This window comes from Haliotis rubra, unplaced genomic scaffold, assembly GCF_003918875.1.
Source record: "Haliotis rubra isolate DU_JTF1 unplaced genomic scaffold, ASM391887v1 Scf808, whole genome shotgun sequence".
NCBI lineage: Eukaryota > Metazoa > Mollusca > Gastropoda > Lepetellida > Haliotidae > Haliotis > Haliotis rubra.
Genome location: NW_025767533.1, coordinates 414,508 through 430,448, shown reverse-complemented (window position 1 = coordinate 430,448; position 15,941 = coordinate 414,508). Strand labels below are relative to the sequence as shown.

Here is a 15,941-nt window from a genome sequence, read left to right as displayed (position 1 = left end):
GCTAAAAGCGGCGAAAACTAAACTCAATGACTATTGGCGTCATACTTAGAAAAGTCTTCTCTGGAAATCCCCGGACTCAGTCAGTCAGTCAGTATACCATTTTTTAAAGATGTCGTAATATTTCCGAAAAACTGAACAAAACAAGCAATCAATTAAAAGATAATAAACCAAATGTCTGGAAAGGTATTGAAGAAACAATACCACAAAAATAACTAATTAATTATGAAAGTTTCAAATGACAAATTAAGCGTCTGTATTTTATGTATCCTCATGTGTAGTTCAATATGTGGAGACGTCTCGGATGTCTGACAGGGGCAAGTAAGATGCACTGCCGTCGAAATACAGTTTTCGGAGGAGTCGTTCCTTAACTGCATGTCCCCCGTATCCTGCCAGGCGTCCTAGGCACTGATGGAGTTTGGTATTGAACTCGGATGTAGATACTCATACGGAAGATCCAGTGATTTGTTTCGTTCATTGATGATCACACCTATCTTCTCAAGCTTCTCCCGGAAGCTGCAACCGAATACGCGCATGAGCACTTCAATAGTTTCATAGCTTTTGACAAGATGCAATATATTACTAGTTTTTTGTAGTAACGTCCGTTTACAAAAAATGCTAAACTTAGAATTGAGGTACATTAATAATGATAATTATTTCTGGTTTGTACGGTGTGGTCAATACCTCCATATTTGTTATTTCAAACAAGTTTGTACATTTACTCTGGCGTTTATCACACAAGCTAACATGACCTTTATTGAATATTGGACACGACTATCTGTGATCGGTTCTGACGATAAAATATGTTGAAACATTGCTATTATATGAACGCGTGTTTTGCACCACACAAGTTTTATGTATGGCAGAAAAGTTATAAGTGATAAGTACTCACCTTTCAACTATTTTCTGTGCCTTGGGATCAAATATGAAATCAACCTCAAAGTCTCCCAGACCTTTGACTCCCTTCTGGCTGAGTATTTTGGTGACGATCATTGCATCCATTGTCAGTTTCTTGTCGGGCAGAGCATTGAGGATGTCGGCTTCTGTCCTGGGACTCTGAAACACGCTTCTTTAATATACATGTTTGCAAAGCCATAAGTATTTACTTTTATATATGTCCTCTACACAACATGATTCAACAATGAATTTATGAAGTGGACATTATGTCGGTGATGCTGGTTGTTTACAAAGACTGAACCTTGGACATTACAAAAGATTACGCTAAACGCAAGAGTTGAGTGGTCTCTTAAAGTTAGTTACTGGTGGACAAATACTGAAACGAATACGTTTGTCTGAGTAAATAACATGTCATGTCACGGGTTACCTCCCTTGGATCATGCATATCAACAAAACAAACAGTAATTCTTTTAAAAGAATAGGGTTAAAAAATGTCCTGTCCTGCGACGGATCAATAACATAAATATGTATTTGCCTTGGGTATAATAATCATTTATACATATTATATATTACTACAACTATATGCTACATCTGTCCCACGATATCGAAATGATCATATATGAAGAGTCAAGTCAAATATTCCACCACGGGTGACCTCCCTTTGAGCAAGCATGTCCGTTGAACAAGAAGGCACCCAACACCTGAACGTTCATCGTGCAAACTGAGTTGAAAGTCCCGAAGATATTTACAACTAAAACGGTAGCATAAATATGTATTAGATAAACCTCTGGCACTTTCGACCTCGTTCCAGTAACCTCGCCCGGACCCTTATGCACGATCTGAGAGACGCATGGAATGCTCTAGTGCAGAGCAGATTTGTTTGAGTGCGGTTTACCTTGTCTGTTGGTGGTCTCCCAATGAGGCTGAGTGGGTAGGTCGGCGGGAAGCCGTAGTAGTCGTACTGGGGGAAGTTCACGGCGGCGTGCTGGACGCTGCAGGTGAAGATGATCGACGTCAACGTCAGGATCAGCTGCTCCAGCTCATGGAATTCCCCATCACCAGGTACTCCCTGGAGAGATCGGTGCCCACAGTTTGCTTTTAGACATATGCCAGACATGGGGACATCAAAAATATTTTTTTGTATGCTTACCAGCGTGAAGACACCCGTGACGAAGAATCGCTCGTACGACGGCGGTATGTTATTGCAGATTTGAAGTCTACGAGAATGTGCTATCTGTATACAACCACGGAAGAACGATAACTAAATAAAGCTGACTATGTGATTATATATCGGAAAGTGTAATCCGAAATATCGGGGGTGGCTAAATAATTACAGAATGAAAGACTGTCAGCAATAACCTTTGAAAGTTGTCCGATGAAGAGATGAATCAGCCCAAAAATGTGATGCTAACATAAGGGATACCTGCTTCTGCTTTTGAGAATGGACACTTCAATGAGAAAATGCCAGATGATGTACATGACATTGCTCCTTTCTTTGTACAGCCTTTTTCAACCGTGTTCCCTACCTGTAGACCAATCCCGCCGTCCTCCCGACTCTGAACCATCTCCTTAGCCCAGGCCTGTATTTCTGTGTCGTCAAGGAGACGCTGGGGTGTATCTGGTGACATAATAGCTAAACTTTCAGTAACATGAATTAATCGTTGGTCGTCTTTTGAATGACATTGAACAGGGGGAAATCAGTAACATTTTCAACTCCAGACACCACAAGCTGGAGCAAGTTACTCCAACTTTAATTTCGAATTCCACTTCTCAACTTCATATAATCAACGGAAGTTGATATTGATTGAAGCGCACCGAGGGCGGGGAGGTGTTTATGAGGTGAAATTATATTACGAAATCAATCTACTTATTACACAGCGTGATGCACCTTATGAAGACGAAGACCTCGTCAGCATACAAGAACACTCTGCGTCGATGTTTACCGATGTCTCGATGTCAGTGCATATGGATAATTTTCAAAGAAATAGCAGATGAAAATGCAATTGTGAAGATGTAAAAGTTTGAGTCAGAATATAATTTCTGAATACTGGACATAAGAAATAATTTGATCATGCATGATGTCACAGATTCGATTCTGAAACAAAAGATGAGAATTAGGTAAATCTACTTACCATAATACAGGCCAACGTAACTTGTAACGTAGGTTTTTATTGCATTGTACAGAAGTAGAGAGTCGTCACGGTAGTAGTACCCAGGAAGAACGTTCTCCTCGGACACCTAGGGAGATAGATTGTCCAGGAAACTTAGGAATGACAATGGGATTGATAATAGATGTCAGAAGCCGTCCCCACATAGGTCATACGTGCAAGAAGCACAGTGTTAAAGAAATAGTACGCTACAGTACTCAAAACAAAGCTAGACAGCGTCATGCCATAAAAAGCAAACATTACTTTGAGGGAGCCAAGTATAGATGTTTATCACTGGTCGAAGGAGGCGAGTAAATTCGAAAACCCCAACAATTCTTGATTACAACTGATCTCTCCGAGCGCCGTGGTTTCACATCACCTGCGTAAGGGTAACTGCCATACTATTCAACTGTTCATCCAAATACCAACATTAACTCATCTCCTACACCTTCTGACTACGTACCCCTCGGGTCTCCAGGTCTTCTGGCAATATACCATGTATGTCCATCCGCCATCTTCTCCTCCTGGGAAGGGGAAGTACAGATAATATGTAATCAGCCAATATTTCTCTAATGTCAGTGGTAATGATTGCTGACTTTGGGTTGAGGCATCTCAGTAATAACTATAGTTTAAATCTAGAAACACTTCAACGAAGATGAATTCCATGTATCCTAAGCTTATTAAATATGAAGATTCATATTTGATCATTGAAATTTACCCTATAACCATTCATCTGAAACTCAAAATGATCGTGATCACGGATGTACACATCAACATATTTTAGTACTCGGAAATGAAGCTAAAACACCACAAAATGTGTCCAAATGTTTTCACCTTTAACCTGACAAATTACATTTGTAGTAATCCACAATCTTTATCAGTCGTCAAGATCAACATCATGTACATATATTACAAACGACATATGTTCATATGATTCGGCATTGACAAAATGATGTCAGATCTCCCGAGGGAGTCAACTTGTCGATGGACAGTTTGGATGTACCAAGTCGCATGGTACCTATTCAAGTCGAGCACGCCATTCCTTCCGCATGACATCGTCTTGTCGATCCATCCATCAACCGCCAAAAGTTTCTCCACAGCAAGTCTGGACAAGGCAATTGTTTAAATTATTTCCGTCGGTAATTATTGGAATAAAATTCAGATGTCACTCAATTAACGTTACCTTTTCTGTATCGCAAACGGAAGTATCAGATAGATCAATGCAACTGGCGATTGAACAGTAATGGAGGCCATATACTTTGCTTGTATTTATTCGTTTTTATAAAGTCAATTATACAAATTGGTCCGCTCACACAGCGCCGTATCCGACTCACACGTGCTGAAAGTTCATGATCTATTCATTATGAAATAATTATACAGGAGTTAGTCAAAATTGCGTTCTTGGTTACCCCGAGCAGTAAGTAACACAAAACATTGAAAACATTAAATAATTATGCATTATGCATTTCTTTCGTCACATGCCATTCATTGTGAGACTCGCATTTTCCCAGAATGATACATATATACAAAGAGCAGCGTTAGTAACGTACTTGTTGATCGGAAGCAGGAACAGAAGATGCGGAGCCAGGAGTTTGAAGATTGGGTGTGAGATGGACACCTGTCTGTGAAGTGCCACTATCACTCCCTCCATCAGCAGATGGGTATATCCTGTAACAACCAGGTCGGAATGTGTCTTCAAGCAGGACGAATACAGTGCGATTTGTGAAGATACACACACATGCAATATGCCGTTAAAATGTGAATAAAAGTTAGTAAGAGTTAAGCAAAATACAGCGGGGAACAGATCTAAACTTATCATTGTTTGGCTGTAAACCCAATATCAATAATGAAGCATAATATAACTGAACCGATCATGTAAGCGCTTTCAGCATTGAAGTTACGTTGGGAAGCTACCGCAGTTTAAGTACACACATTAGTACCCCTTTCTTTTAAAATGTTTCAAATCAGTTACTTTGGAGGCGATTTGTTTTCAAGCTCTGACATCTCGTACTGGTTTTGGTGTAAATTTTCTACTCTAAAGATACCAAACGAATTTTCGAAATGTGCGGGTTTGGAGTGGAGTTGACTGGGTTCCCAGAAAACACTTGATAAATAACCAGAGTGATATTGCAAGTGATATCAACGAGGGGAAGCTATATCGCAAACGAGATTTGTTTTGGAAGGAAAGGCTGAAGTGATGCAGGAGATGGAGCATCATGGAAACAGGATCTAACTCCTACCTGCACAGAAGCTAGCTTCATTAGCTTCACGGATACGTGAAATACGTCATTCATAACGTTGCTTTAGTTATTAAGGCAAAATGATTTCATACGAAATTATAATATTATTAGTTCTGTGATTTGCTGATTCAGATATCCTTACGCGATATGAGCCGCTCGTACATGCAGGTGCAGTTCGTTGTAAATTGTATGACTGGCGTAATAAATAGCGACATTTACTCGACCCACAGCCTGTCAATCATTGTTAGAGCTAAACGATTGCTGACCATGGGGTCAAACCAATTATCTAATACATTTTCATAGCCTCGTAGTATAGTTGGTTTGTCAGGCCAGCACCCGGGTTTGATTCCCACATAGAGGTTCCTCGTGAACTAAAGTCTTGAAGCGTCCACATCACACCACTCAAGTCCACTTTGCTCCACTGCATAAGGTGCATATTGGTTATACTACATGTAAATTCAGATTCATTTAAGACAACGGTATATAAATAAAGAAAGATACTTGCACGTGTGTAGGAGTTATTCAGGATACTGGGAACGCCTACAATACAAACTTTAAATGGTTCGTTTATCCCAAATTCACAATGGACATGAACAAAAACATCTATTAACATTTGGTTTGTTGGTGTTGGATGATTGGCGGTTGTGGGGTGGGTGGGGGATTATTGGGTGTGCTGGCGTATTGTCGGTTTGTGGTTGGATAGGAAACAACATGGGGGATGCGGTTGGGGGTGTAATTGTTTTGTTTTTAATCAGAGTAATTTATTCGTAACATATCCAGCTATATTTACACATGTGCCAACTGTATCATTTCAAGATTGGCATAAATGTTTATCCTGAATTCAATGCTTAACAGTGAAGGTGACCTCCGGGATACACTGACCAAGATGGACGAGCGACTGGTGGTAGGTGGCCTCTGACTGGTTGTACCACATTTTTGCCAGCAGCCACGTGTTCGGGTCGTCGGATGGTAGAAACACCTGGAATGGAGTTCGTTATTTAATGCAAATGACAGACAATGACGAAGTTGGGTTTATAAGCACCCAAACAGGTGATATACATACGTCCTAAACAGGTACTGTTAAAATAGGTGATATATATATATATATATACGTTCTAAACAGGTGATATACATACGTCCTAACAAGTACTGTTAAAACAGGTGATATATTATATACGTCCTAAACAGGTACTGTTAAAATAGGTGATATATATATATATATACGTTCTAAACAGGTACTGTTAAAATAGGTGATATATATATATATATACGTTCTAAACAGGTACTGGCAAAACAGGTGATATACATACGTCCTAAACAAGTACTGTTAAAACAGGTGATATATTATATACGTCCTAAACAGGTACTGTTAAAATAGGTGATATATATACGCCCTAAACAGGTACTGTTAAAACAGGTGATACATATATATATATATATATACGTTCTAAACGGGTACTGTTAGAACAGGTGATATATATACGTCCTAAACAGGTAAAATAGATATATATATATATATATATATATATACGTTCTAAACAAGGTACTGTTAAAAGCAGGTGATATATATACGTCCTAAACAAGTACGGCTCTAATCTACTGAAAGATTTGGTGCAATCAGAAACCATGCGGCACAGCACAGCTTGGGGCGTCCAATTGCTGGGAGTTGACCATGTGTGTTAATAACACCTAATTATACCATCATCAGACAAATAGGCGCAATTTAGCTGTCGACAAATGTTTATGTGTCAGAAATGACGCTGTTATGTATCACAATCTCAAGGCTATCTATATATCTTGGGCCTGTATCACAATCTCAAGGCTATCTATATATCTCGGCAATCAGTGTTTTACTGTTACCGGCTGTTAACCTAAACCTCTCTCCATCTGAGGCAAATCATATTTCATAATCATGCTAGTTTACCTAACAGGTGGATAGAAAAATATTGTTACTAATTACAGGGTTATCTGCTCCTTGTTCCTGGAACAACTGGATGGCAACTGGTAGGAGCTGGTCTTTATTGTTCCGATACAGCAATACAATAGGGGCACACACCTGTAGACAAGGGAACGTGGCAGGTCAGCAAGTCGGACATGTTGTCTGTAATATTACCAGTTATTCCCTTTAGCCTTAAATGTGACCGGGCAGTGTGCAAAATAGCCACTGGCAAGCAAGGCCGTGGCTAGTAAAATCTCAAGAGTCACTGGCTCGACTGGCTACTGAATTTTCATGGGTAATTTTGTAAATATATCACTCTCTCCGACCTGTTAAGTTATAATACACTTTTAAATCATGCAAGATTATGGCCTGATAGAAATGTTCATCATGTTAGCCGCTTAATGATGAAACCCGTGTCATGCCGACAATATCTTATTCTCATCTATTTTTGTAATCTTTTCCTTAGTTTCTTCATTTAAATTTCGGGCAAGTGAATGATTTTGTGGGCTGGTAACGTTCAGGCATAGCTAGCCCGACTGGCCAGCCCAATTCGGAAAGTATTTCGCACACTGTGACCAGAAGTGATCTCTGTAAACTATTTGCATTGGCGTTTGTTTTGGTCACCTATCAACAAGAAGTATTCCAATAAATAGTCAAGCTTTCGTTAAACAGTGAACATTTGGCAAATGAATCACAATCCCCTGCAAGAGTGTGCTTCATACAATATATGTGAAGATTAAGCCACCAACCACGTAGTCTGTGCCTTTGCACACTAAGTTGTCGAGAATGTCCATATCACATAAAAACAATCTCTTTTTGAACAAGGCTTCTTCCATGGACTGCCCTTCCAAGATTGGCTCAAGATCTTCCGATGTGACAGCGAGTCTGTGAATACACATGAACAAACATGGTGACACGCTTCCATGCTACGAGAACACGTCTAATGTATGAACATGTTTTCATTACTTATGTGGTTTATGAGTACTAAACAATACAATGTACACCGTACATTAACGGGACACTGCAGAGAGTTAAAGAACATCAGATGAATATCAGGTGACGACAGCGTGGGACATGAAACACCACGGTAATGTTGATGACACTCTACGTAATGAAATACTAAACGTGTGCGACGGAAATGGACGATGTAAAAGATCTGAGCTTGTACAATATCACTGTGCAATGCTCAGGGGGAACAAGAAAGAAGTAGAAAACTTACTTTTGTGGAATATCGGAACAAAGTCGAATGAGACAGGGACAGGGTCCGTTAAGCCTCTGGTATCCGAAGAACGAATCTTCCCTCCACAAGCGACTAGCCTTTCAACCGAAACATAATATACAACACTTTGTCATATCCTCACGGCTGCATGTTTGCGTTCACATTTAAAACACTGAGTGAGTGAGTGTAGTTTTACGCAGCGTTTAGCAATATTCCAGCAACATCACGGCGGGGACCACAGAAACGGGCTTCACACTCTGTACCCATGTGGGGAATCGAACCCAGACCTTCGACGTGACGAGCGAACGCTTTTAACCACTAGGCTACCCACCTCCCTTTAAACTTTGATAATACGTATACATTTACGTGTTGATACTTTGTGTACATTGAAACAAACTGTTCCTACCCATGGTTCGTTGAAGATTTTCCGGACGTAAACGTTCCTGATGCCATCAAGGCTCTTCCATCTGCCTGTTGTCAACATCGTGATGCTGCTCTGAGCTATCAGGTTCAGTTTTAACTTCTGTATATCCCACTGAAATATTTCAATCATTTTAAACTGAAAGTAATTATAAATACAAAACATCTGAACTATATATGTTTGAACACTTTGTTTTCGAATATCCAACAAAAAGATGTACACTTATCACAGGTCAGTTCCAGATATTACATATTTTGTTATTAAAGAAAATGTAATGTCGGTATTTTCTTCTAAGTTATGATCAAAGAACTCAAAGCTGCCTTTAATTACATTAAAGTAATGGACCGAACATAATACACGACGCTAAAAGGACGCAGACTCTCCTGCATTTATGTATGGTAAAATAAGTTGATCCAAAATAAGATCACTTACACGATGTTGGCTTGTAATCTGCTCTTCAAGAGGCAGATCCTTGATCTGTATGAACATAAGTAGGTTGTAAGTGAAGTGAAGCACCTACCAGAGAAGAGATATACACAAGCACAAATTAATTACATGACAAAACAGACACGCGTTATTGCGTCTCAACTGTATACGCCATAGGATACGAGGAAATAAAACAGATGTCGAAGACTTCATTATCTTCATCAACCCGCACGTGTATAAACTGCCACAAACCTTTAGCATGAGCGTTGGTTTCTACCTACATAATATAGTTAGAACGTTAGCAGTCACACTTCGGGGCAAGACAAACGGAGTATATGCTGAGAAAAGCCTCGTAAACATATGTTTTACATTACTTTTGAGGGGTTACATCTAAGGTAATTTTAAAATTTAACAATTATACAAGTCATCATTCATAGAAGTAATTTACAAGAAAGCTATTTTTAAAATTCTGATGAAAATGAGTGATGGTAACTCACCGAGGCCGGGAGAGCGACATCACTTGTGTCCACTACGTAGACTTTGCGCTTGTCCTCCAAGTCCAGCCTCCTCTGCTCCTGTTTGGCATCATCCTGTGGAAGGAAGGTGTCATTTTCCCGAAACACGTAGTGGTAATGAGGTCGCAGCCACCTGAGTACGGGGAAGATGTACACGTCGCCGTTAGACTTGTTCTCAACTGTGATTCTTTCAACGTACCAGGAACTTCCAAATCCAGAATCGTCACGGAATATTTCCAGTTTGCCAAGCTTGTTAATAAATTCAGTCTTATCCCTTGGCAGTTGAAACACATCCAGGTTCCCTCTTTCAAAGTCATTCTTGAAGGCATGGTTGAGTTGAAGCTGGTTTGTTGATGAGCCTTGCTCGTCGTGAAGTATAACAGACACATTTGCATCAGTACCTGCCCCTTGTACGTCCCCAGTCCGCACATGAATAACAAACTCGTGATTGAAGCAGGACAACATGTTTAAACAACGAACTCGCAGTAACAGCTCAATTACTCGCTGCTTTCGCTACGGCCAATGGCTTTCGTGGAGGCTGTTTTCGTATTCACAGGTTAGATGAACAATGTACAAGATCTCAGTCTTGATATATATTCGACTATAAAAGAACTGCACTATCTGAATGGCCGACAGTTCTAGAATGAGACGTAGATGCTTTGTTACTGTGTTACAGTGGAGAATGCATCCTGTAATATGACAACGGATACACAGCACTTGAATGACTGAACACGGATATAACACACAGCTGAGAGAGTGTCGTCTCAGATTGACGGAATGTATGCCGGCACTATACATGCTGCACAATCAGTATATAATGTACACCTACGTCTACAAATATGCTGTATACGTACATGTAGTGTGTGTGAGTATGCTTGTACCCCGCGTCTAGGTTATTTGGTTCGTTGTTTAACGCCACACTCAGCAATATATTCCAGCTAATTTATTTTATCAAATCTGAACCAGACAATCCAGTGATCAACATCGTGAGCATCGTTCTACGCAAATGGGATACGATGACATGTGCCAACCAGGTCAGCGAGCCTGACCACCCGATACAGTTAGTTCCCTCTTACGACAAGATGGGTTGCTGAAGATCAATTTTAACCCGGATCTTCACAGGTCCGCTTTTAGGAATATCACGGCGTGGTCACCAGAAATGGGCATTGTATCAGTGACGCGAGCCAACCCGGATATATATCATAGCATATTTAATCATCTGCATAGTAATCTGCTCAAAATACTACGAAAACATCATATCTATTTCATGTTTAAAGTTGATGCGACATAACATATATGGCTATGTTGTATTTGTTACTAAAGTGTCGATCGTTTGCCATATTGAATCACCAGTAAAATGAACTGACAAATCTCTACATCCATGAAATAATCAGTTGAGCCGACGGCGCAAGGGCTGGATAATTATATAATTGCAAACCTATTCTCAATTACAAGGAGGTCAAGGAGGGAAAAGGCCATTGGGAAATCACAGATAGGTTCCAAAACGATTCTCACTCCGTGGGGGATCCGAAACATAATATGTCTGCTGAATATGTAAACGCTGCCAGTTCAGAAACGTAATATTGGCGGAATATTTAATTAAATTGTAGTGTACGCTAATTTAGTTTGTGGAATGGGACTTTTCTGTTTCAAAACAACTGCAGCATAATACGCCATAGTGTGGTTCATGGACAATGTCGTGGACAAAAATTGGTTCAGTTTTGTATTGCTTCCATTCTACTTACTCAATTTCTTAAGTGATTGAATCTACTGCTGCTGCAACCTCCAGATCACTGAAGGTATGTTGTCTATTAACATGCATGTTACAGTGTGTAGTGTTGTCATGTCCATTAATCATGGAGAATTAACGTTGTGTGTTTTGGTTTCCAGAAGTTTACCTCGATTACTCTGGTAGTAGACTAACATTACTATTGTCTGCTATGAAGGAAGCCACTAAAGATTGCGTGGGCTCAGTCGTGTAGTGTACTTGGTCGTTGTGACTGAAAACAGCGATTGGGGTTCAAATCCTTATTCACAATTTGATTATATTTGAGCATGCAGATTTGTCTGCTATTTATGTAATATTGTAAATGTCTCTCAGAAATGGTAACTTGACTTTCATAGTCAGTTATCTCCCTTGCCTCGGGAAGCCATGTACATCCAAGTCCACAAACTGCTTTTCGTAGCCAAAACCATGTAACTCGGGTGTTGTTAAGCATGCTTGACAAAGTCAGATGTAGTTTCGGTAAGTGTAAAGCGTAAAGATACATATTGTTCTCTTCAGTGTCACTGTGCCAGAAACAAATGTATTTATTGTTGCAAAAAATCTTGGGAATAATATCATGTGAATCCGATAATAGTGGAGCGGCTAAAGAGATAAATTGTGCACTTTATGATAAAAGCATAAAACTTTGTAAAATGTATTGACTGGTGCATAGTGATCTTTTTCAAATATGGAGGCACTCAAAATAATTTCATTTTGCGCATGCGCAGAAGGTTTTGTTTGTTGTTAACGCCGTATCAGCAATATGCTATCTGGAAATGGTCTGTAAATAATCGACCCTGGACCAGACAATCAACTGATCGCCAGCTTGAGCACGATCTACGCAGCTTGGATACGATGATATATGTGAACGAAATCAGCGGGTCTGACTACCCGATCCTGCTGTCTAACCCGAATCGTCTTGGGTCTAAAATCAGCCTCCCACACACCCACGAGTTACACAAACGAGCCTTCACACATATACCCATGACAAGCCTACAGTAGAATGGTACACTCAACATAAGGAAGCTTGCTGTATTCGCTGTAAGAGGATGTGTATTGTTGTGGAGTGATTGAATAATGTCAGTGAGGATGACCAACCGATCCCATTAGTCGCCTCTTTCAAAAAGACTCATTCAAACTCGCATCTTCACGGGAGTTTGCAGAAGGTAAATACTACTTTGCCTTTTCTCACTACTGTTTTAGCCTTGGAAAGGCCATCAAAGCATTACGGGGAAATTTGTGATATATTATAATTACCCATATATTCTGGCGAAATGTCCAGAGAGTCTAGTGAATTTAAGTGAGGACTGTTTGTACTTGCATAGGTTGTTACACCCCTTTCTGCAGCCACAAGAGACAACCTCCTGACAAGACGTTGATGCAAGGTGAAGTGTCGTCCAGTAGGGAACATATGTACTTTCCTGCATCCAGGCTAAAGGCAGTGGAAGAATTGACTTACCCCATATATGTCCTGCCTGGTAAGGTGTTTTACATGCTGTACAACTGCTGCATGTGTTGGTCGGATGGCATGTTTAGAGCGTTACTGCAAGTACTACAGCAGCTGCAGCTACTGTTCGTAACATAAGCTGTTCATGGCCACGAGGAACATGAAGTATGATGTGAATATCGGTTTCATGATGACTGCAATTCCAGGGACAAGTGAAGACATATTCATCAAATATTTTGATAGTACCAGGTTTCAACTTTTGAACAGTGACAGCTCCGTCAATAATTAGAGTGGTAACAGTTGGCTCTTCTGATATTGCTGTAACATATTCTTCTATATGTGCCAACAGGTCACGTTTTGTACCAGTGCGAAAGCATCCATTTTCTGATTGGGATAGTGTGTGCTTTTCATGCTGATCAGAATCATCTAAATTTGACTGACGCCTAATGTACACTCTGATAAGAGTTCTACGTCACTCTTCATTGTTTCCAGCCCTTCTTTAATCCTTTCACATACTGTCACTGGACCTTGTCTGTCCACAAACTTTCCTTTGTAAAGGTCTCAAACTGCTCCTTTCCTATGGGTCTCATTTTCACATAATGCGATGGCCCCTGGGGTCCCGCTACAGTTTCCTAAAATGATTTAAAATACGGCGGTAGTAAAAAGCAAATTTTTTGACAAGGTGAGATGCAGATGTTCAGAAAAATATTGGCTTGCATAATGCAGGGATCTCCTGTCGCAATATTGGTGGTAACTTGTACACGTAGCTATAAGTCCACTTAAGAGGACTTTTGTGGCCTACGAGAAACCACGTGGCCGCCGGTGAAATAAAATGTCGTCGGAGTCCTGGCAGACTGAGGAACATCAATGAACATGATGATCGGGTGTAAATTCGTCTGGCAAGGCATCAGTATGATAAACCATGCTGAAGAACGCAATGGGGAGTGGGAGGCTCTCAGACAATTCATCGTTACCACCAGAAGGAGGCTGCGACGTGTGAGGGCACGTCGTCCGATCAGACGCCCCTTCCTCACAGATAGGAACTGGCAGAAACGTCTTGTGTGGTGCAAACTCCAAGAACTGCAACTTCAGAAAATGGTGTAGGGTTCATTGGTCTCGGTTGCTTTTTCTATACGTTGCCCACGTATAGAGAGGTAGTATCATCAGGCGATGATCTATGCAGCTGAACCGATCAGTGATGAGGGGGGATGGGTGGGTGGGGTTGCGTTTCGTATGCCTGCAGGCTGGATCTCAATACAAAACCTGGTAACACAAAGGTCAACGTTTTCGGCAGGAAGTACCGGATACGGCCATGGGGCCACATCTTGTTAACTTTGCCAATCGTCAGATATTCATGGAGTGAGTGAGTGAGTGTGTATTGCTTAACGCCGCATGAGCAATGTTGCAGCTATTCGCGGCGAGAAAATCTCTTTCGTTTTACAATACACTGAAAAGATATTCATGGATGACAACGCTAGTCCGTATCGTACCGTCATTGCCCCGATATAAACCTCATTGAACATCTTTCCGAAATGTTACATGCCAAGTTCGAGATGGACCTTATCCTGTTCAAAGTTTGGAATTGAGACATACACTGAATATCGGGAATGACAGAGGAATCAGATGCTAATAATACGATGGAGGTTGGCAGTATGATGAGGAGACTGACAGATGTTATAAGACCGAGGGATGGCTACACATGGTGCTGGTGTGGTCGCCTGTGGTGGTTCATACAACCATTGTATATAATACAGATTTGTAGAGGAAGTCATGGTGACCATACTTTCCAGCATTGTTGATGTTCACGTTTTTGTGTGTTCTTCTTAGATTGCAGTAATATGTTACCATGTTTCAATTGCAGTTTTGTTTCTGTTGAAATCAGAGTAAAATGTGTTACAGTTGCCATCTTAATCCGTGTAATTTTGGTTTTCAAAGCATATGCACCAACATGTGCTTTCGTACTCATCTAAAAAAAGTGGGTTATTGCATGATTAATGCTCATGGATATATTTCATAATGGCGTTGAGCATGAAGTCCAAATTCAATATCGTAACATGTCATTTGTAGCATAACTGCCACAGGGACTGTAAGCGAAGACGATTAATCTGTCACCATTAATGAGTTTTCAATTTCTAATAGAATATTACATAAACTTAGTGTATTATCATCAACCATCTTGGAAACTAAAACCTCATAATTTAATTATGCTGAAATGGCACTTTCTAAAGGAAACGTATAGAAAAAATTGTATGTGACATTGAAAAATCGAATTAGGCAAAATTGACACTGAATTGCAAAAATTTGATTTTAAAAAAAAATTATTAAACAATAAAAGTGTGGTTTAGTGATGTTTACTGGAATAAAATAATGATTAAATAATGACTGCTCCCTTGCGAAAGACAAATATGGATTTTCTGCCCCACTTGCCTTTGAGTCTAATAACTTAAAGATTTTATTGTTAAAAATATCCAAAACTTTAACTTATGAATTATTTGCCATATAATACATGTAATTTCAGTCAGTATTGATCAGATGAAACCATAACATACTTATCTCTTGTCATGGAGCTCCATATTCGAAAAACTGTCTGCTACCTGCCATTTTGGACGGAGGGAGCATTTATAGTTTGGGGATGTTTAATCTTAACATAAATGAACTATTTCTTCTCTTTTCCGGTACCTGTAAGTCATTAATTGTGAAATTATTGGTTTGTAATGATTGGCTGTGCTGACTATGTAAGAGGAAACATTGAAAATAGTGCACAGGCGCACAAGAACAAAATAAATATTATGTGCCTCCATATCTGAAATTATTTCACAAATATTCTTGAAAGTGATGACCAACTGTTGTTCTTTTATCATTGAATGCCCATTTTTAATGGAAACTATGCTCAGCCGCTTCACTATAATGTATCCAACCTATTTAAAG

General features: G+C 39.9%; 1 protein-coding gene across 1 annotated transcript; it reads right to left on the bottom strand.

Annotated features, from left to right (window-relative positions):
• Positions 1–104: 104 nt before the first annotated feature.
• On the bottom strand, positions 105–10,546 carry LOC124261766 (polyunsaturated fatty acid 5-lipoxygenase-like). Its single transcript, XM_046696122.1, has 15 exons — positions 9,784–10,546; positions 9,293–9,337; positions 8,846–8,974; positions 8,440–8,537; positions 7,970–8,105; positions 7,242–7,337; positions 6,164–6,260; positions 4,592–4,709; positions 4,060–4,146; positions 3,505–3,565; positions 3,027–3,132; positions 2,421–2,512; positions 1,790–1,963; positions 890–1,053; positions 105–513 (listed from the first exon to the last, which is right to left on the bottom strand). Exons 1-15 carry the CDS (start codon positions 10,264–10,266, stop codon positions 399–401), a joined length of 2,001 nt encoding a protein of 666 aa, XP_046552078.1. The 5' UTR covers positions 10,267–10,546; the 3' UTR covers positions 105–398.
• Positions 10,547–15,941: the final 5,395 nt, after the last annotated feature.

Excerpts from the sequence above, each read along its gene's own strand:
- LOC124261766 (XM_046696122.1), bottom strand. The coding sequence starts at position 10,266 with ATGTTGTCCTGCTTCAATCACGAGTTTGTTATTCATGTGCGGACTGGG. Across the intron at positions 4,710-6,163 it reads CCAGTCGCTCGTCCATCTTG|GATATACCCATCTGCTGATG; the intron begins GTCAGTGTATCC and ends TGGTTGTTACAG. Across the intron at positions 4,147-4,591 it reads TTCCTGCTTCCGATCAACAA|ACTTGCTGTGGAGAAACTTT; the intron begins GTACGTTACTAA and ends TGCCTTGTCCAG.